At 64.6% G+C, this 18,809-nt stretch overlaps 2 protein-coding genes across 6 annotated transcripts; one reads left to right on the top strand and one right to left on the bottom strand.

Annotated features, from left to right (window-relative positions):
- Positions 1-642: 642 nt before the first annotated feature.
- On the bottom strand, positions 643-10,558 carry THBS3 (thrombospondin 3). 2 transcript variants are annotated; one of them, XM_062597767.1, is made up of 23 exons: positions 10,335-10,558; positions 8,959-9,165; positions 8,502-8,758; positions 8,268-8,370; positions 8,058-8,084; positions 7,556-7,638; positions 7,218-7,269; positions 6,975-7,123; positions 6,640-6,780; positions 6,360-6,437; positions 6,126-6,278; positions 5,889-5,999; positions 5,643-5,750; positions 5,241-5,400; positions 5,006-5,124; positions 4,084-4,136; positions 3,678-3,871; positions 3,480-3,598; positions 3,290-3,338; positions 2,993-3,189; positions 2,752-2,924; positions 1,524-1,663; positions 643-1,104 (listed from the first exon to the last, which is right to left on the bottom strand). In XM_062597767.1, exons 1-23 carry the CDS (start codon positions 10,429-10,431, stop codon positions 1,046-1,048), a joined length of 2,829 nt encoding a protein of 942 aa, XP_062453751.1. In that variant the 5' UTR covers positions 10,432-10,558; the 3' UTR covers positions 643-1,045. The 2 variants fall into 2 exon arrangements, with proteins under 2 accessions (XP_062453751.1, XP_062453750.1); XM_062597766.1 differs by having other exon boundaries at positions 3,420-3,598; positions 10,335-10,557.
- A 1,872-nt stretch (positions 10,559-12,430) lies between these two features.
- MTX1 (metaxin 1) lies at positions 12,431-17,595 on the top strand. Of its 4 annotated transcripts, none has more exons than XM_062597895.1 (9): positions 12,431-12,529; positions 12,750-12,819; positions 14,320-14,399; positions 14,788-14,871; positions 15,578-15,670; positions 16,164-16,346; positions 16,595-16,671; positions 16,934-17,088; positions 17,217-17,595. In XM_062597895.1, the coding sequence occupies exons 1-9, from the start codon at positions 12,449-12,451 to the stop codon at positions 17,441-17,443; spliced, it is 1,050 nt and encodes a 349-aa protein (XP_062453879.1). In that variant the 5' UTR covers positions 12,431-12,448; the 3' UTR covers positions 17,444-17,595. The 4 variants fall into 4 exon arrangements, with proteins under 4 accessions (XP_062453879.1, XP_062453878.1, XP_062453881.1 ...); XM_062597894.1 differs by having other exon boundaries at positions 12,732-12,819; XM_062597897.1 differs by lacking the exon at positions 14,788-14,871.
- Positions 17,596-18,809: the final 1,214 nt, after the last annotated feature.

Here is an 18,809-nt window from a genome sequence, read left to right as displayed (position 1 = left end):
CCTCGGCTCCCGCGGAGGACCGGCGCCCGCCGAGGCGCCGCTGCACCGGGAGGCCGCGCGGGCGCCGGGCGCGGGGAGCAGCCGCGCCGCCGCGAAGCCGGGGCGGGGGGCGGCGGCGGGGGAAGTGTGGCAGCGCGCGTTGCCCTTTTAAGAGGGGGGCGCGGGGCCACGCGGGCGCCCGTTGCCGGCGGGGGGGCGGGGCCGGGCGGGGGGCGGCCCCGCGCGGGGGGCGGGAGCCATTCCGCCGCGTTGCCGGGGCGCCGGTCGCCACGGCGACGGGCTAGTGCTGCGCGGGGCCCGGCGCGCGCCGCGCAGTTCCCACGGAGCGGCCCGCGCGGCGGCGGCGCCTCCGCGGCCCCGGCGCTGCCGCCGCCCCGCTCGCAGCGCGCCCGCCCGCCTCCGGGGCGGCGGGAGGGACGGGATGCGGTGCAGTGTTGTGCTCTCCCTACCAATATTGCACTCGTCCCGGCCTCCCGCCGCCCCGGGCTCCACCGCTGCCGGCAGCCCAGCTCCGGAGCACCGAGCCTCCTCCGCCCGTGCCCCGACGACCACAGGGAGGACGAAGAGAGGCAGCGCCGGCCCGTCCGGGCCCGGGGCAGGGCCCGTACCGGGGCCCCTGCCCGAGGAACAGGGTGCGCGGGCTAGAAAACAATCAAAACTTTATGGCCAGACTTAAGGCAGAGATTCCAGCAGCAGGCAGCGTCCGGGGCAGGGGCAGGCACAGCACCGGCCGGCGGGGCGGTGAGGCAGCCCCCGCTGTCGGTGCAGCCCGTGGCCCCGCAACGCAGCACCCCGGCGGGGAGCGGCCGGCCCTGCTCGTGCTGCTGCCGAGGCGGCGCGCACCCCAGCCTGGGGCTGGGGACATGCGTCAGTACCGTTAGTGGCAGCGCAAAGTCTGCTGGGCGCCAGGACCCAGGTTCAGGCAGCATGGAGGCCGGCATGGGCAGGGGGAAGCCAGGGCCCCGCTTGGGGAAGAGGCTGCGGTGACCGCAGAAGGTCCCTGGGTGACACAGGCGGAGAGGTCCTGGGCTGGGCCATGGGCTGCTCACTCGCGGCCTTCAAGCAGGAACCGGCGGAAGGGCTCGAAGTCTGCAGGGACAGTGTCTGCGAGGAGAGTGGATGGGGGACAACGTGAGGATGGGTCCCAGGCTCTGCACAGGCCTGTGGGGATTGGGGCATTCCCACACCACCATTTCTTCACTCCAGCTGACACAAGGTGGGGGACAGGGCCTTTCCTTTACGAGAACAGGGAGGAAGTCCCATCAGGGCAGACTAGCCAAGCATTAATAAAGTGCAAAAGCTCCACTCTGCACTGAGCACAGGTGTGTCCCTGATCCCAAGGCTCTCCAGCCCAGGAGAGATGGGTGCTTCAGGGCTTCCTACAGCAGTATGGTGCTTCTGGCCACCCCAGGGCAGCCAGTCCACCAGGGAAGAGAAATGCCCATGGCAAGCAGCTCCCCAGCTTGCAGCAAAGCTGCTTCTTGTGCCCTAGCTGCAGCACCTGCAGCTGGCCCCATGCTCACCATTGCACCGATACTGCAGGTTGGACCAGATGATGTTCTCCTGGGAGAAGCAGAAGACTCCCAGTCGCCCTCCTCGCATGGTAGTATCAATGATCACGCCAGAGTCGGCCACCAGCCGTGGTCCCTCATAGAGCCGAACCCTGTGGCAGGAAGAAGGTCCCGCCCATGACCAGGGGCTGGAATGCCCAGGGGGGCTGGGGTTGGGCTGGGGTACCTTGCTGTAGGGCTGGGGGCCTGCTGCAACCCACATTGTGGCTGTAAGACCTCCCTCTGGGGCTGGGGGGGCTGCTGCACCCCATTGTGGGGCTTGGGTTGAGCTGGGTCACCCCTCTGTGGGGCTGGACAGCGGGGGCACCCTGCTGTGGGGCTGAAGCTGAATTGGAGGTCTGTCGAACCGTACTGTGGGGCTGGGGAACTGGTGCATCCCGCTATAGGGCTGAAGTTGGGCTGGGGCACCTTACTGTGGGGCTGTGGGACTGCAGCATCCTGCTGTGGGCCTGGGGCCGAGCTGGGGGTCTGGTAGACCCTGCAGCGGGCTTAGAATTAGGGAACTGTGGCACCTGCTGTGGGGCTGGGGCTGCCTGCTTGGGGGCCAGGACAGGGCACTGCAGAGCTGCGGTTGGGCCGAGGATGCGGCTGCGCTGCGGCTGGGGCTGGGCCGGCGCCCCGCTCCGGGCTGGCGCCGCGGGGCCGTCCCCGCCCGGCGGCGGCGGCGGGAAGGGCCGGGCCGGGCCCCGCGGCGGCCCCGCTCGCCCCTCGGGCCGCTTTGCATGTGAAAGGCGCGGGCCGGCGGCGCCGCGGGCCGGCCGCGTTGCCCGGGCGACGGGGACAATGGCCACGGCGGCCCGCGCGGGCCGGGGGCTGCGCCCGCCGCCGCCTTAAAGAGGAAAGCAGGGGGGGCCCACATGGGGGGGTCGCCAATACCGGAGGGGGGCGACCCCACATGAGGAGTCCCCAAGACTGGAGGAGCTCTCCCACACCGGGGAGGTGCCCCACATGAGGGGGTCCCAACACCGAGGGGGGCTGCCCCACACCGGGGGTCCCCCACACTGAGGGGGGCTCCTGCACACTGGGGGCTGCCCCACACGGGTGTCCCCCACACCAGAGGAGCCCCACACCGGGGTTCCCCACACTGGAGGGAGCTCCCCCACACCAGGGGCTGCCCCATATCGGGGTTCCCCACTCTAGGGGGGCTCCTCCACTGCTGGGGCTGCCCCCCGCCGCTCACCTGATGTAGCCCACCTGGGGCCGGTGTGCCAGCTGCCAGCGGTAGGACGTCTTGTCCTTCCAGCCCACGTTGCGCGGGTCCTTCCAGAGCAGGCGGACGTGGCCCGGCGTGTGGCCCGTGTGCCACAGCGCGTTGCGCAGGTGCTCCCCGGGGCCCGTGGCCGACTTCACCGCCTGAGGGGCGATGGTGGGGGCGTGGGTGGGGGCTGCACGGGCCCCGGCCCCGGCCCCCCGCCACTCACCTTGAGCTGCAGCCCCGGCTCGGCCACGGCGCGGAAGGGGGTGGCCTGCCAGTAGGTCTGCTCTGTCTGCTTCCACATCACCACATAGAAGCTGGCGCTGTCCTGGTAGCTGAAGATGAAGCCAGCGTAGTCATCGTCGGTGACCGTGTTGACGTGGAAGGTGCCCTCGAAGTCCACGCCGTTGAAAGCCGTGTAGCCTAGGCGAGGCGGGTGGACACTGCTCGGCGCGCTCCCCACACCGCCAGCCCCCGCCCGCCGCGCCAGGCACCGGCCCCCCGCCGTGGGTGGCCCCCTTACCCACGGCCAAGCCCGGGTCGCTGTTCATGGTCTGCACGATCTCCATGCCCTGCGGGGGGATGGCGGGGTTGGCGGTGGGCCGGCGGCGGCCCCTACCCGCCCCGCGCCTGGGCCCTGGGGACCACCCCACCTGGTTGAGGACCACCCAGTTGGGGTCGATCTGCGCATCACCCTCGGGGTCAAGGATCACCGTCTGGTAGGCGCGGAAGTCGGTCAGTGTCACCTCGGCGCTCTCGGGACAGGCGTCCAGCGGGTCGGCCACGGTGTCGTTGTCGAAGTCGTCCTCGCACACGTCGCCCACGCCGTTGCCTGGGCGGGCGGCACCAGCAGGTCACGCAGGGGCCGGGCGGGTGGCGCGCAGCCAGGGCCCTGCCTGCCCCGTGCTCACCGTCCGAGTCCTTCTGGTTGGGGTTGGGGATGAGGCGGCAGTTGTCCGGGCCGGGCGCCGCGTAGTCGGGGATGCCGTCGTTGTCATCATCGTTGTCGCACTCATCCCCGAGCCCGTCGTTGTCTGAGTCCAACTGGGAGCTGTTGGGGATCTCGGCGCAGTTGTCCTTGGTGTCCTGATGCCCGTCCCCATCACTGGGGGCAGCGAGGATGTGGTCAGGGCAGCACCACAGACCTGGGACCTGCCACCAGCGCCCTGGTGAACCCCGAAGGCCTGTCTCCCCCTCCCTGCATGCTCCCGCGGATTTCCAGCACACCTCGTCTCACAAGCGCTCCCCTATGAGGCCCCGGCCTCCGGCCAGCCCAGGTTAGCACCCCGGGAAGGCAAGAAGGCGGCTGGCTCCCACCTGTCCTCATTGGTGTCACACGTGTCTCCCACCAGGTCGCTGTCCATATCTGTCTGGAAGAGACCAGAGCCCAACGTCAGTTCTCGTGTGGAGAAAGACCTGGGGGTGCTGGTGGACAACAAGCTGACCATGAGCCAGCAATGTGCCCTTGTGGCCAAGAAGACCAATGGCATCCTGGGGTGCATTAGGAAGAGTGTTGCCAGCAGGTCAAGGGAGGTGATCCTGCCCCTCTGCTCAGCCCTGGTGAGGCGTCATCTTGAGTACTGTGTCCAGTTCTGGGCTCCCCAGTACAAGAGAGACATGGAGCTACCGGAGCAAGTGCAGCAAAGGGCCACTAAGATCATTAAGGGACTGGAGCATCTCTCATATGAAGAATGGTTGGGAGAACTGGGACTGTTTAGACTGGAGAAGAGAAGACTAAGCGGGGATCTTATCAATGTGTGTAAGTATCTGAAGCGAGGGTTTAGAGAGGATGGAGCCAGACTCATTTCAGTGGTGCCCAGTGATAGGACGAGAGGCAACAGGCACAAACTGAAACATAGGAAGGTCCATCCCAACGTGAGGAAAAACTTTTTTACTCTGAGGGTAACTGAGCACTGTAACAGGTTGCCCAGAGAGGTTGTGGCATCTCCATCTTTAGAGATATTCAAAAGGCATCTGGACACAATCCTGAGCAACATGCTCTAGGTGGCCCTGCTTGAGTAGAGGGGTTGGACTAGATGATCTCCAGAGGTCCCTTCCAACCTTATCCATTCTGCGAGTCTATGATTCAGCAGAAACCTCAGGGTGGGCTGGCACAGCTGTACCACAGCCAGGCCCCATAGCCTCCCCACTGTGGGGCAGGGTGCTGCAAGCCCTGCACAGCAAAACCAACCTGCCCCAGCCTGTGTCCCCTTCCCCGGGCCCTGTGTCACAGCCATACCTGAGTGGGGTTGCTCATTTCAGGGCAGCTGTCGCAGGCATCCCCCACGCTGTCCTCATCACGGTCTGTCTGCAGCGGATTGGGCACCTTCGGGCAGTTATCCAGCATATTGGGAATTCCTGCAGGCCAGAAAGCCAGCAGCACATGAGTGGACATCCTCACCCTCTGCCCAGACTGTCGGGATGCAGGCCCTGCTCCGCAAAGGGTCTGCAGGCCAGCCTCAGGAGCCACTCACCGTCCCCGTCAATGTCATTGTCACAAGCATCCCCCTCGCCATTGCTGTCTGTGTCCCGCTGGTCATTATTGGGTACGTTGGGACAGTTGTCACAGGCATCCCCAAAGGAATCTGTATCTGAATTCTGCTGGTCTTTGTTAGGGAAGAGCCGGCAGTTGTCCTGCAAGCAAGACAAGCATAGAGACATGCCCTCAGTGCAGTGGCTGGCAAACAAGACGCTGCAGTCCCGTATGGGCCAGTGCAGGAAATCTCCAGCAAGCTAAGCCAGACCATCCCAGAGCCATCGGCCTTGGTCTGCTGCTCCCCAGGGGTCACCAGCATAAGGCTGAAGGGGAGGCTGCCCCCCTTGCCCACAACGGCGCCTGGAGGCCCAGGCATGTCCTGCCCCTGTGGCACAGGCACCTCCACATTCTTGATGCCATCGCCATCAGCGTCATCATCACACTGGTCCCCGATGCCATCATTGTCAGCGTCCTCCTGCCCTGAGTTTGGTGTCAGGCGGCAGTTGTCCTGAGGGCACAAACACCGTTAAAGATGGAGAGCAGGAGAGGTCTGAAGCACAGCCTGGGGATAGGCTGTCCTGCTGCCCCAGCCCCCCACACCCCTTGCCCCAGGTGCCTCCTTCCCTCTCCCACGATGTGGTCCAACCTGCTTGCAGTGCTTGTTGTTGTCAATGCAGGGCAGCGGCTCATCCGGGTAGCCGTCAAGGTCTGTATCTCGCCCACACACATTGCCATTGCCGGCCCAGCCCACATTGCACTGAGGAAAGGGGAAATCAAAGGCTGTGAAGCAGAGAAGGGCCCTGGCAGGAGCAAGAGCTGACCTTGCTGGCATCTCCTGCGCTTTCCTACTTCTCAGTCCTCCTATCCTCATCCCCCTACTCACCGCACAGGAAATTTCACCATTTCTTTCAAACATGCAGAACCCGTTGATGTCACAGGGGTTGGAGGTGGGGCTGCTGCATGACTTCTGCAGGAAGCAGCCGGTTGTTTGATTTCCCACAAACCCTGATTTGCATGGACCACATTTGTAGGAGCCCTGGGAGAGACAGGGTATGGGGCAGGATGAGGAGAGAGAAGCCGTGGCAGACAGCTGGGCCAGAGGGGCAGCTCTGCTCACCAATGTGTTACTGCAGACGGAGTTGGGATCACAGCCACCGTTGTTCCCATCATTGCATTCATCAATATCCGTGCAAACCTGCAGGCAGCAAGGGAGAAATCATCACCCAAGCACTCGTCTTATCTGCAGCTCCTGCAGAGGACCCAGGACAGGCTCCCTTGCCCTGCGGGCACCCAGGAAAGCAGCCCTCCATTGGAGCCAGAGCAGCATCCTCTGCCTACACCTCAGCAGCCTGGTGCACCCGCAGGGAGCCGGCCGAGTCCTGAGGCACTGCACCCACCTGCTTGCTGGCCCTCGCATAGTCAGTCCCCACGCCAGAGACAGTGTTCCCCCGGTAGCCGCGGGGACACGGCTCACAGCGGAAGCCAGGTGCCGTGTTGATGCACTTTGAGCCAGGAAAGCAGGGGTTGGCGTGGGCGCACTGCAGCACAAAGAGGAAAGCTACAGCTCCAGACACAGCATGCCACAAGGCAGGGAGCAGCCCAGGGGGGCCTTGCCCTGCCATGCAGTCTGGAGACCTATGGAGAGAAGGCACACAACAATTGCCCTACCCACACCAGGGCTCCAAAAGTCCCCGTTTGAAAGGCGTGTGGTGCATGTCCCAGGCAGGCTCACCTCATCGATGTCTGCACAGTGTGTGCCGTTGCCCTCCAGACCTGGAGGGCAGGGCCCGCAGCGGTACCCAGGGTACTCGTATGTCTCCATGCAGTCCACACCACTGAAGCAAGGGTTGGGGTTGCAGCGGGAGCGGTGCTCATGAAACCCTGGGAAGAGCAGGGCTGGTCAGGTGGCAAGAACCTGCGGGGGACAGCCGCTCGCCCCACACTGGGGCAGGAGCCGAGCTGGGCCAGCACTCACCGCAGACCTGGCATTCCATGATGGTGTTGCGGATCAGAGACATCTCCTTGACCTGCAAGAGAGCAAAGCACAGCACATTGGGGGCAGCCAGTGTCTGACGCCCAGGGTGGACGGTCCTGCACCTACCATTAAGCCCTCTGCACAGGGCAGGCATGGGGCACATCACCCCCATGGAGCGAAGGAGAGTGTGTCCAAGCCCTGCTCCACACCATGCTGCTCTCATAGTGCCCTCGCCCCCTTGAAACAGGGCTCACAGTGATCAGTGCCTGCTGGCATTTGGTTCTCAGGCAAACCCAGCCCAAGGCACAGGGAGCGCTGACAGCACTGTGCTGCCTCACCTGGTCTCTAATGTCCTCTCGCAGCTCTGTCAGGACCCGGTTGAAGAGGGTCAGCTGAGTGACCAGTGCCTTGGTCTGCTCGCCTGGCACCAGCAGAAAGGATAGAGTCAGTGCCAGCCACAGAACGGAGGCAGCCACCGGGGCTGGGCGCTGCTCTGCCCCACTGCACCGCACTACATTGGAGGGCATGAGACAGCCTGAGGCCCTGTCCCCTCCTCCCTGCTTGGGCCCAGAGCCATGCAGCAAGGACTGCGAACCTGCTCCTTGCTGGCTCACCCACACATGGGTTTCCCAGGCACAGGGTGGGCAGAGTCCTCATGGCACCTAATAGCCAAGGCTCGTCCCTTGAAATACATCCATTTCCACCCCATGCCCCTCCAAGTGTCCCCTTCTCGAGGTGCTCTGCAGGCACTTGAGACATCAGGACAGGCTGCAAAGGGTATACAGCTCTGCGGGTCCCCAAACACCATCATAACCCATGTACCAGGGAGCAGGGACTCACCTAGGATAGAGGCCAGTGCGTTTGTCACTGCAAGGAGAGAGACCAGGCAACACATTACCATTGACTGCTTTGGCCAGCGCACGGCCTGGGTCTAGGCCCCAGAGCACACCCCTTGCTAGGGCTACTCAGTACATAACACACTCAGATGAGCCCAAGAGCCCACTACTCCCTAGTGTCCATGCTCAGAGCAGAGTGTGGATGTGCCATTACCTGCACTGTGAATGGACTCATCTCCTTGAAAAGGACATTCACTCAGGGCCCCAACTCGGCTCATGGACCCTCCCAGAATCAGCTTCATGGACTCCACAAACCCCTAAGGTACAAAGGGAGACACAGTCAGCCACGGGATGCTCTGTCTGCCTCAAGGGCACAGGGAGAGGCATGGGGCTGGGGGTGTTCAGCCCCCGCAGCCCTGGGGGCCCCAAGGCAGGTTCTGGCACTCACCTGCATCCTCTGGTAGGCCTTCTGCCCTGTGCGCACCTCTATTGACTCCACCTCGGCCAGGGGGATCTCCGAAAGCTCGGGCAGCCCCACGCTGGAGTCCATCTGCTTGCAGTCCACATAGAGCTCCATGCTGAGCATGTCCCCACGCAGCCCACTCAGGCGCACAATCACCATGTGGCTCTGCCCGTCTGCCACATGCGCATGCTGCAGGTTGACCGAATGCAGCTTGTTGTCTTCCCGCAGGTAGCGCACCAGGACTGTGGAGGAGAAGGATGGGGCTGTGAAGGCTCCTCTGCAGGACAGGCTACCCAATGTGCCCTGGAAAGCTCTTGACTTGCACTTGGCTTGTCTGCAGCAGGCCCCACGGATGGCAGGACTTCAGTCTCATTTCTCTCCATGCATCACGGAAACATTAGGGCCAGTACTTGCCCCACAGCCTCACATGACAGGAACCTACCTTTGTTGATTTTCCCCACCACTGAGACCTCCAGCCACCTCGTGTTGTCCTTCTTGGAGTAAAGGCCAAAGAGGATACCTCCCTGCTTGGGGGGCAGGCGGAAGGTGGAGAGGAGGTAAACATCGTTGACTGACAGGAGCTCCATCCTGATTTTGTGTGTGATGCTGGCCATCTGCCGGGCTTCGCTCACCATAAGCAGGTCAATGACTGCAGGGAGGAAAGGACAGAGGTCGCATCCTGACTAACAGCCACATCTCCAGGGCGCGTGAGCGTGAAGCTGCGGGCCTGCCCGGCTCGGGGCACCCCCGCAGAGAAAGCCCCCTTTTAGGGCAAGCCCGGCAGGCGGAGGGGCAGCGCCCGCGGAAGGGGGGAGGGCCCGGCCGGCCCGGGACGCTGCTGCCGGCTCTGCCTAGAGCCGTCCCCGCGCGGTGGCGCTCCAAGACCGGGAGCGGCGCGGCTGCACCGCCGGGCCGGGCGCAGCAGAGCCTCCGCCACCGGCGGGACCGGCGTCCCGGGAGCAACCCCTGGCTCGGGACCTGCCCTGCTCACCCGCTCCGCAGCCGCCGCGAGGGCTTCTCTGCGGGGGCGGCCGCGAGCATCCCGCTGCGGACTGGGACGGGCTGGGGCCAGCCAGCCCGACCCCGCGGAAAACGAGCGGCTCGGGGGCCGCGGCGCGTCGGGAGGCTCCGGGGGAAGCGCGGAGCCCCCACCGCTGGTGCCGGCAGACAGCGCGGAGCCGATACCGCGGCCGCCCCGCCGTGGTGCAGCGCGAGGGGGCGCCCCGGCGAGAGAGCATGGCACTGGCCCGGCAGCGGGGCGCCCGGGGCAGCGCAGAGAGCCCGGTCCCGCGGGCCCCGTGCAACAGCCTCAGGCAAGCCGGGGGAGCTGCGACCCGCGGCGAGCGCGGCTGGCCGCAGCGCGGCACCTCCGGTCCGGGGAGATAATGAGCTGCAGCCTCAGCCGGCGCTGCCTCTGCCAGGCTCCAGGCTGCGAGGTGTGCCGGTTCCCGCCGCACCGTGGCCCTCGAGGGTGCTGCTGGTTCCCCGGGCTCCGAGGATGAATGTCCCTCTGTCCCGAGCGCCGAAAGCCGGTTCCGCGCAGCTGCCCGCAGCCTGGCTGCCAGACCTCCCAGGGAGAGCAGAGCCGCGCCGGGCCCGCATGCAGCCCCGAGCCGGGCAGCGGGGCCGGGGGGTCCCATGGGCCGCCACCGCCTCCTGCCTCGCAGCGGGCCGGGAGCGGAACACGGCCAAGCGGCTGTCGCGTCCGCAGCGCCCCGTCGGGGCTGTCTCGCCACCCCCGGCCGCCCCCGCGCCCCGCCGCGCAGCCCCGCGGGGGCGGCCGCCCCTGCCCGGCGGCGCGGACCGGAGCCGCCTTACCTTGCAACCCGGGCCGAGCCGCGCTAGCGGCGCCCAGCAAGAGCAGCGCCAGGAGCGCGCCGAGCGCCGGGCCCCCCGCCGCCCCCGGTGCCCCCATGCCGCCGGTGCCGCCGGTGCGGAGCGGAGCGCGGCGGGGTGGAGTGGCGCCGGCGGGGAGGGGCCGGCGCTGCCGGCGAGGAGGAAACAAAGAGCCGTCAATCACGGGCGCGCATCCCGGGGACCGTGGCGGGCGCTCCGCCGCGCCGGGGCCTGCCGCCGCCCCCCAGCTGGCGCGCCGCCGCCGCGGCCGGGCCGGCCGGGCCGCCCCCCGCCCCGGGCTCCGGGCGCTGCCCGCCCCTGCGCGGCTCCTGCTCACAGAAATTGGGTCTGGCAGGCGCTGGTTCACCGCGAGGTCAGGCCGTCTGGAGCCAGGCTGCGGGGAGTAAGAGCAGCCCCAGCCGCACAGGAGCATCCAGCCCAGGCTAGGAAGGACCCAGTCTGGCGTGGCCGTGTCCTCCTGCTCCCCCAGGCCAGGACCCGGGGGGCAGGGGCAGTGCGGGGAAGGGGTGCCCTGCATGAGACTGGCCACTGCAGGATGTGCGCTCCTGGCAGGGGAGCAGGAGCTGGACCCCTCAGAACACGCAGGGAGAGACATGCTTTGGCAAGGGTCTCCTGCACAGGGATGACACCTCCAGGACAGGCAGCATTCCCTGGGGAAGCAGAGCCCCAGGACAGACCTTTCTCCCCTTGTGAAGGAGGGGGGAGCAGAGCCAGGCCACCTGGAGACTGCTCAGAAGCATATATCAGCTCTCAGGAACTGGCCCAAGCCCCAGAGCAAAATAATGAAGTCATCCTCGAAGTTCCTTCACCTCTGCCCTGGGCTGCAAGGAAAAGCGAGGCAGAGCTGAGGACACTGCAGGACCTGCAGCCTGCTGCCTGCCACCACGACAGCTTCTGCTGGCTATCACAGCGCTTGGTGCCCTACCATTGCTGGTCCTGGCTCCCTGCACGCAGCGCTGGGCAAGGATGAACTGCGCCTCAGTGGAACCATCCTCGCTCCCACATCTTCCTCCAGCAGTCCCCGCTGCGCCTGCTCCCTGCTGTGAGCAGGGGACCCGGGAGACGCTGCTTGGAGCAGGAGGGCAGCCCTTCAGAGTGCCATTCTGCGCCTCAGCCTGGCCGCATGGCCCCATGAGAGTGCATCTGTGAGCTGTGGTGCGGCCACGCAGCCAGCTGCCGAGGCTCGTGCCTGCTGCGGGGCTGCTGGGATGCGGGAAAGGTCTGGCTGGCCTGGGAGAAGCCCAGCAGCTGGCGGGGAAGGTTGCTGCTGAACGCTGGCCAAGGCCTGTGCTGCCGAGCTGTGTTGACGCTCTGTTTCCACTGCCTCCATAACAACGGAGCGAGCCGAACCTCGGCGGGCCGGCTCCAGCTGCGGCCTGTCCCGCTCGGCCCCGCTCTCCCAGCCTGCAGCCCAGCGCCAGCGGCTCAGCGCAGGCCAGCCACGGACCACGGCCCTAATGAGAGGGACCCCGAGGGGAGGGGAGGGGCAGGAGTGCAGGAGAGAATTCCTCCCGGAGACTCCCAAATTGCAGAGAACAGATTTTCCATCCTTCTCCGCTGCTGGCTCGCTCCCACCCCTGTTTTCTTTCCATGGCAACGTGCGGCGCGATGCTGTCGGCAGCATCTGAGCATAGGAGAGGCCACAAAGCTAATCCCTGCTGACGGTGGCGGGGCCCCGCCGGGGGCGGCCGGGCCAGGGCGCCTGCGGATGAGCCCGCTGCCGGGGGTGTGCTGCCGCCAGGGCCGCCCCGAGGGCCAGGGCACCGTGGGTCCGGGGACGTCCTGGTCCCAGTGCCGCCCCAACGGCCGGGGCACCGTGGGTCCCAGGAGGTCCCAGTCGCGGTGCTGCCCCGAGGGCCGGGCACTGCGGAACCTGGGACGTGCCGGTGCCGTCCCGACGTCCGTGGCGCCGCGGGTCCCGAGTGGTCCCGGTGCCGCCCCGAGGGCCGGGGCGCCCCGGAGCCCGGGGCGGGCAGGGGTCCCGGTGCCGGTGGCGGAGCCGCGCGGGCGTCAGTCCCACCCCCCGGGGGCGGTGCCGGTCCCGCCCCGTCGTGTGGTTCCGGGTCGGGCGGAAAATGGCGGCGCCCATGGAGCTGTTCTGCTGGGCTGGGGGCTGGGGGCTGCCCTCGGTGGACCCCGACTGCCTGGCCGTGCTGGTGAGCGCGGCGGCGGCGGCGGCGGTGGAGGGCAGCCGGGGCCGCTCCCTGGCTCGGCCTGACCCGGCTCGGCTCGGCATGGCCCAGCCAGGCTCGGCTTAGTCTGGCCTGGCACGGCTCGACTCGGCCCAGCTTGGTCTGACTCAGCTGAGCTTGGCTTGGCTCGGGCCAACACAGCTCGATCTAGCCCGTTTTGGCCCAGTGCTCTCCTCTCTTGCAGACGTACGCGCGGTTCACAGGGGCGCCGCTGAAAGTGCACAGGATCGCCAACCCCTGGAGGAGCCCCTCTGGTAAGGACCGTGCGGGGAGGCCAGGAGGAGCCAAGCTGGGCCGGGCCCTTGGCACCACCCACAGGGGCAAGGGATCTGTCCGCCATGCCAAGGGGCCCAGCCAGCCCCACCATCCCATTGTAGATGCCTCCGTTCCATCATATACACCCACGTCCCATCATAGACGCATTCATCCTATCATATGGATCCCCATCTCCTCATAGGCACCTTCATCCCATCATACGTGCCCCATGTCTCATCCGAGACACCTTTATCCCATGATACATACCCACGTTCCATCAGACACGTTCCTCTCATTGTATGTGCTCCTCTTCCTGACACGGATATTTTTGTCCTATTGTACTCCCCCGTCATCCCATTAAAGATACCTTCATCCCATCATACACTCCCCCCATCCTGCCCAAGACACCTTCATCCCATCATATGTGCTCCCGTCCCCTCACAGATGCCTGCATCTTGTCACGCATGACCCTGTCCCATCATAAATTCATGCGTCCCCTTGTACGTGACTCCATCTCATCATAGATGCCTTTGTCCCATCATATGTGCCATTCTCCCTGGCCTGTGTCCCCCATCCTATCACAGACACCTTCATCCCATTGTACCTGTCCCCATCCCGTCAGACACCTTTGTCTCGTCATACATGTCCACATCCTGTCGTAGACGTCTGTGTCCCTTTATACATACCCCTCACACTAATGTGTCCCCCTCCTCCCATCATAGACGCCTTCATCCTGTCATACGCAACCCCATCCTGTCATAGACACCTGTGTCGCATAGTACATGACCCTGTTGCATCATTGATGCCTTTGTCCTATCATATGCGCCACTCACCCTGGCATGCATCCTTTGTCTCGTGACAGATGCCTTTGTCCCATTGTGCCTGTCCTCCACCCCATCATAGACCACTTCATCCCGTTGTACATGCCCCCATCACATCACAGATACCTTCACCCTGTCATATGCACCGTGTCCCATCACAGATACCTTTGTCCCATTGTACGTGCCCCTATCCCGCCACAGATGCCTTTGTCCCATCATACACACACCCCCTGACCCATCATGGATATCTTTGTCTCATTAGATGCACTGATCACCCTGGTGTCCAGCCCCTGTCCTATATACCCACCTTCAAACCATCATGCACCCCTCGTCCCTTCACACGTTTGTCCCATCATGCGTACTCCTTTTCCCATCACACACACCACTCACTCCAGCGTACATGCTCCTTATCCCATCACACAGACCACATACATGCTCCTTTTCCCGTTGCACACACCCCTTGCCTTGGCACGTGCCCCTTGTCCCATCATGTATGCCTTGTCCGATCGCCTGCCTCCTCCCGTCAATGTTAGACCCATCGTGCTGTGATGTCCCCCCTCGCTCTGGGCACATACTGCTCACCCCACTGTGTGCCCTGCACCCTGCTGCAGGAGGCACCCATGTCCCCCTCCCCATGCCCAGGGACTGCGACAGGCCCTCACTCTCCTGTCTCCTCAGGCAGCCTGCCTGCTCTGAAGACGAAGGACGAAGGCATCATCTCCAAAACGCAACAGATCATAACCCACCTCAGGAAGCAGGTAGGGCCAGGTGATGGTCGCACACTCCCCCGGGACCACTGCCACCACCTGGAGCCGTATGGGGAGGGGAAGGAGTGGGAAAGCCACTGCAGCGAGGGAGGGAAGGGCAGCACTGGCTGCAGGAGTGGGACGTAGGAGTCCTGGCATCTGGGGGTGGACATGGCTCACGGCGTGCAGAGGTGCCATGGGGCTCCCTGTGGGACAGTGTGTGAGGCCACACTGAGCCCTGGCCTGTGGTCCTGGTGGTGACACCTCCATGCCACAGAGAGGAGGGGAGCCTGGCCCTTCAGAGCTGACCGTGTGGGCTAGCTTCACTGGGGGATGCGCACTGTGGCACAGCCCCCTCCAGTCTCACATGACCCAAGCAAGACAGACATGGTCCTGCTAGGTGGGACGTCTGGATCTTGCTCCATCTCCAAGAACTGCAGAGCTTCCTGGAGGCCAAGGTGGCAGGGAGCGAAGCGCGAGCCAGGTTCAGATAGCTGTCAGATATCCGGCTGTGAACAAGCTGCTTGCTCTACCGGCTCCTGGCTTCAGTGGAAATAGGCCTCACTGGTGCCAGCTTTCCTTGGAAAAAGAGGAACCTTTCCCCTCTGTGGTTTGCGCTCCAGCACTGCATGTCTGCTAGCAGAGAGCAGTCCTGCAGGCTCCCAGGACACAGCTGGTCTGTTGTGTGGCAGGACGGCCCGGGGCCAGCTTGGTTTGCCTTTGGGTCCCCTGGGGCTGGGAGGTGGCTGGAGTCTCACCTCACATGGCTGTTTTCCCCCAAAAGCTGTGAGGGAGGCTGTGGTCCGTGCACAGGACCGGGGTCTGTTCTGCCTTCACCCCCACCTGCCTGCTCACCACACCTCCCTGCGGGGCTGGAAGTCCATGCTAACATTAACTCTTCCCACATTGGTAAAACAGGGTCTGTAGTAGGGTGGGTAGGGCCTGGTGGGGGGGCAGCAACAGAGAGAAATAAACTCTGCACCCTCCGCTCCGGCCAGGCATCCGGGGAAGTGTTCAGGCAAACTCCACCCTGAGCATCAGCAGGGGCAAGGGCAGGCGGAGCGCGTACCTCCAACTGGTCCCACTGCAGGCAGCGAGCATGCGCGCACCCCTTTGTCACAGCAGCTCGAGGGCATGGACCAAACTGCCGCTTCCCTGCCTGATCACACCCCGTTGCATTCGTTCTGCAGAAGTATAATGCTGACTACGACCTCTCGGCTAAGCAGGGAGCAGACACACTGGCCTTTGTGTCGCTGCTAGAAGAGAAGTTGCTGCCCGTGCTGGTGAGTCCTAGTGTGGCCCCTGGGACATCTCAGAGGGTGGCGACACCAGGGAGATGGTCTCACTGGGGACCAGTCCTGGTCCATACCTGCATGTAGAGCTATGCCAAGGGGCTCAGAGGTGCTCCTTGGCGCCAGAGCGGCAGCAGGAAGTTGTAGTTGGCAAAACCTCTGGGCTGGAGGCACCAGGAACAAGGACTATGGTGCCGGGGTCTTGCAGGGCAGCAGCAGGTCAAGTTGTGCAGCCAGGGCTGGGGTTCAACACGAGGCCCAGCATCGCTGGCAGCTCTGATGTTTCTGGGGCCAGCAGTCTGGGCTGGGCAGGAGAAGGCTAGCATGCACCCCTCCACCTAACACCTCCACACCAAGACCCCCCGTTTACCGTGCAGCGCTGGTGAGCATGGTCTCCATGGTGCCAAGTCCTTGCACTTCAGCGAGAGGCTGCACTGCCTTCAGCACTCCCCAAGGCCTCGGCATGGATTGTCCTTTGCTGCAGATCCACACGTTCTGGGTGGATGCCAAGAACTACGTGGAGCACACACGGAAATGGTACGCGGAAACCATTCCCTTCCCGCTGAACTTCTTCCTGCCCAACTGCATGCACAAGCAGCACCTGGAGCGGCTGCAGCTTTTGTGGGGAGATGGCTACATGGAGGATGAGGAAAAGCTGGAGAAGGAGGTGAGAGGATGTGCAGCAGAGAGAAACCAGGCAGGACCTGGACACAGCGGGTCCCTGGTGACTGCCCAGTTGTAGTTGGAGGGATCATATGAGACCAAAGTCTCAGATGGAGCAGAGCAAGCCCCACCAACTGAGCATACTGTTCCTGGCCCTTTAGCATCATGGCAGTCCGCTGCTGTGGCCCTCAATCCTGGGGAAGTGGCAGGGTGTTGTGGGGTAGGTAACAATACTCTGTCCTTGTTCTCTAGCTGTACCGTGATGCTCGGGAATGCCTGACGCTCCTGTCCCAGCGCCTTGGGTCCCAGAAGTTTTTCTTCGGAGACTCGTACGTGACTGCAGGGGTAACATGCTCAGGGGCAGCAATAGTTCCTCTGAGAGTGCGGCTGCCTGGAAGTCCCCTGCTCCCATGCAGTGGTGAGCCAGGAGCCCATGTCTCGCTGCTCGGTTACAGCCTGCCAGGAAGGCTGCTGGATGCGGGGTTGCGGGCAGCTGACGGGTCCTGGGGTCCTTGGGTGGGATGGAGGGAGGATGCTCCTCCATGGTGCTGCAGCGACCGTGGCCCGCAGCTGATGCCTCCATGCCCCCAGGCCTGCCTCCCTCGATGCATTTGTCTTCAGCCGCCTGGCGCCACTCCTGAAAGCGAAACTGCCCAATGGAAAACTGCAGCAACACCTGAAATCCCTGCAGAACCTGTGCAACTACTGCGCCTCCATCCTCAGCCTCTACTTCCCCTGGGATGGAGGTGAGGTGCTGGGCTTGCCGCTCTCCCAGCACTTCAGGCATCTGCTAGCTTGCATTGCTGCCCTGGGGTTGGGGGGGGCCATCTCCGCCTGCCCCCCAGGCCATCTCACGCTGCTCTGTCCCCACCAGGTGACCCACTGGCCAGTGCTCCCAGGGCCATGGCAGCTGATGGCAGCGATGTGGAGGAGGACCCCCACAAGTGGCGCAACCAGGTCCTGTCGGTGCTGGTGGGGCTGGGGGCTATGCTAGGCTATGCCTTCCTCAGTGGCATCGTCTCCATCCAGCGGGGTGCTGCGGGGCCGGCTGGCCGGCAGCCCATCACCATGGAGGAGGACGAGGACGAGGAGGAGGAGTGAGGAAGAGTGGCCAGTGGTCATCACCATTTGACCTGACTGTTTCTCTGCTGGGAGCTCTGCAGCCTCACTGCCAGCCGGTGCTGGGGTGCTGTGGCCCCACGGGACCCATGGGAGACTGCCACATGCCACACCAATAAACCCTGTTGCTCTCCTCTGCGCTCTGCACCTGCTGCGGCCCCACAGGCGCGTCGGCGCAGGCATCCTGCCCCTGGCCCACCTCCCTGCAGGGGCAGAGCCTTTGGGACTGCAGCGCATGCGTGCACAGCTTGTTTCACGCCTTGCCCAGGTGGGCAGCATGGTGACATCCCCAGTGTCACTCCAGCACATTTGTGCCCCTTGAAGACATTGTCCCTCTTCCCTGCATGCTTCCCTGGGTGCCACTGGGCAGGCTGCAGCCCTGCAACATGCTTGCCCTGCACTGTGGCTGGCCTTACTCGAGCCTGTGCCCTGCCCCGGATCCTCACCGCAGCGCTGGCCAGGAAGATCCACGCTGGCTTGGCCACAGGTTGCACTGGCGTCTGCTCTCATGGCAGATTCTTCCTCTAGGAATGTGGGAAGAAGTGAAAACCTTTTATTTGCCTTTTATTCCCGGGGCTGCTCAGCACCTTGGCCACGTCTTGAGCCCAGGTCCCCTCCCTGCGGTGCCAGCATGGCTTCCTGGCTTGTGTGTGTGCAGATGGGTGCCGATGCAGCTCCGGCCCCACAGGCTCCCACAGCCTCAGTGCTGGGGTGCTGGCAGGATGCGTGACCCTCCGTGGCAGTGAGCAGCCGCCAGGCCGCAGCCGCACCAGGAATCCCTCCAGCGACGACAGCTCTGTTTGCATTCCTCGGTGCGTGCCAGGAATGGGGAGTTCCTCAGTGCTGGCACTGCCAAAGGCACGTAGTGTGGTAAGCGTGGCTGTGAGAGCCCGGGAAAGGGCAGCTGAGGGGTGCACGCTGCCGAGTGGCTCCTGGGGCATTCGCCTCGGCACGGTATGCCTGGTGCCCCTCGGTCCCCAGGGCATGGTGGAGGTGAGGGCACCCCATGCCGGCAGCACGGCCCCCGTCCGCAGCACCGGCAGGGACGTCAGCGCGGCTGCGGTTTCCGCCGACTGCCGTCGGTTTATGAGCTGGCGAATGGAAAAGTGGTGTCTGGCCAGGGATGTTTGCACTCCGGCGGCGGGGCAGCACACAGCCCTCGCTTGTTCAGCCCCGCTCCTGGCGCCCCGGGTTCCCGGCGCCCTGCATCGACCATGGGGCCCCAGCTGCACTCCCCCCAGCGCCCCCAACCACGGCTCCTGGGGCTGCCCAGCTCCTCCAGCTTGGAGGGGGCCACGCGGCGGTGCCGGAGCCTCCCCAGCGTAACGTCAGCCTGCAGGTATGCGCC

This window comes from Rhea pennata, chromosome 31, assembly GCF_028389875.1.
Source record: "Rhea pennata isolate bPtePen1 chromosome 31, bPtePen1.pri, whole genome shotgun sequence".
Taxonomy (NCBI): Eukaryota; Metazoa; Chordata; class Aves; order Rheiformes; family Rheidae; genus Rhea; species Rhea pennata.
The sequence above is the reverse complement of the archived record's forward strand: the minus strand, read 5'-3'. Positions and strand labels throughout refer to the sequence as shown.

What these genes read in the sequence shown, in the direction of transcription:
- MTX1 (XM_062597894.1), top strand. Translation starts at nt 12,449, where the DNA reads ATGGCGGCGCCCATGGAGCTGTTCTGCTGGGCTGGGGGCTGGGGGCTG. An exon ending in CCCCTGGAGGAGCCCCTCTG is followed by an intron (nt 12,820 to 14,319) that starts GTAAGGACCGTG and finishes CTGTCTCCTCAG; the next exon opens with GCAGCCTGCCTGCTCTGAAG. An exon ending in TAACCCACCTCAGGAAGCAG is followed by an intron (nt 14,400 to 14,787) that starts GTAGGGCCAGGT and finishes TGGTCCTGCTAG; the next exon opens with GTGGGACGTCTGGATCTTGC.
- THBS3 (XM_062597766.1), bottom strand. Translation starts at nt 10,431, where the DNA reads ATGGGGGCACCGGGGGCGGCGGGGGGCCCGGCGCTCGGCGCGCTCCTG. An exon ending in GAGAGGACATTAGAGACCAG is followed by an intron (nt 7,270 to 7,555) that starts GTGAGGCAGCAC and finishes GCTCTCTTGCAG; the next exon opens with GTCAAGGAGATGTCTCTGAT. An exon ending in ACAACAAGCACTGCAAGCAG is followed by an intron (nt 5,751 to 5,888) that starts GTTGGACCACAT and finishes TTGTGCCCTCAG; the next exon opens with GACAACTGCCGCCTGACACC.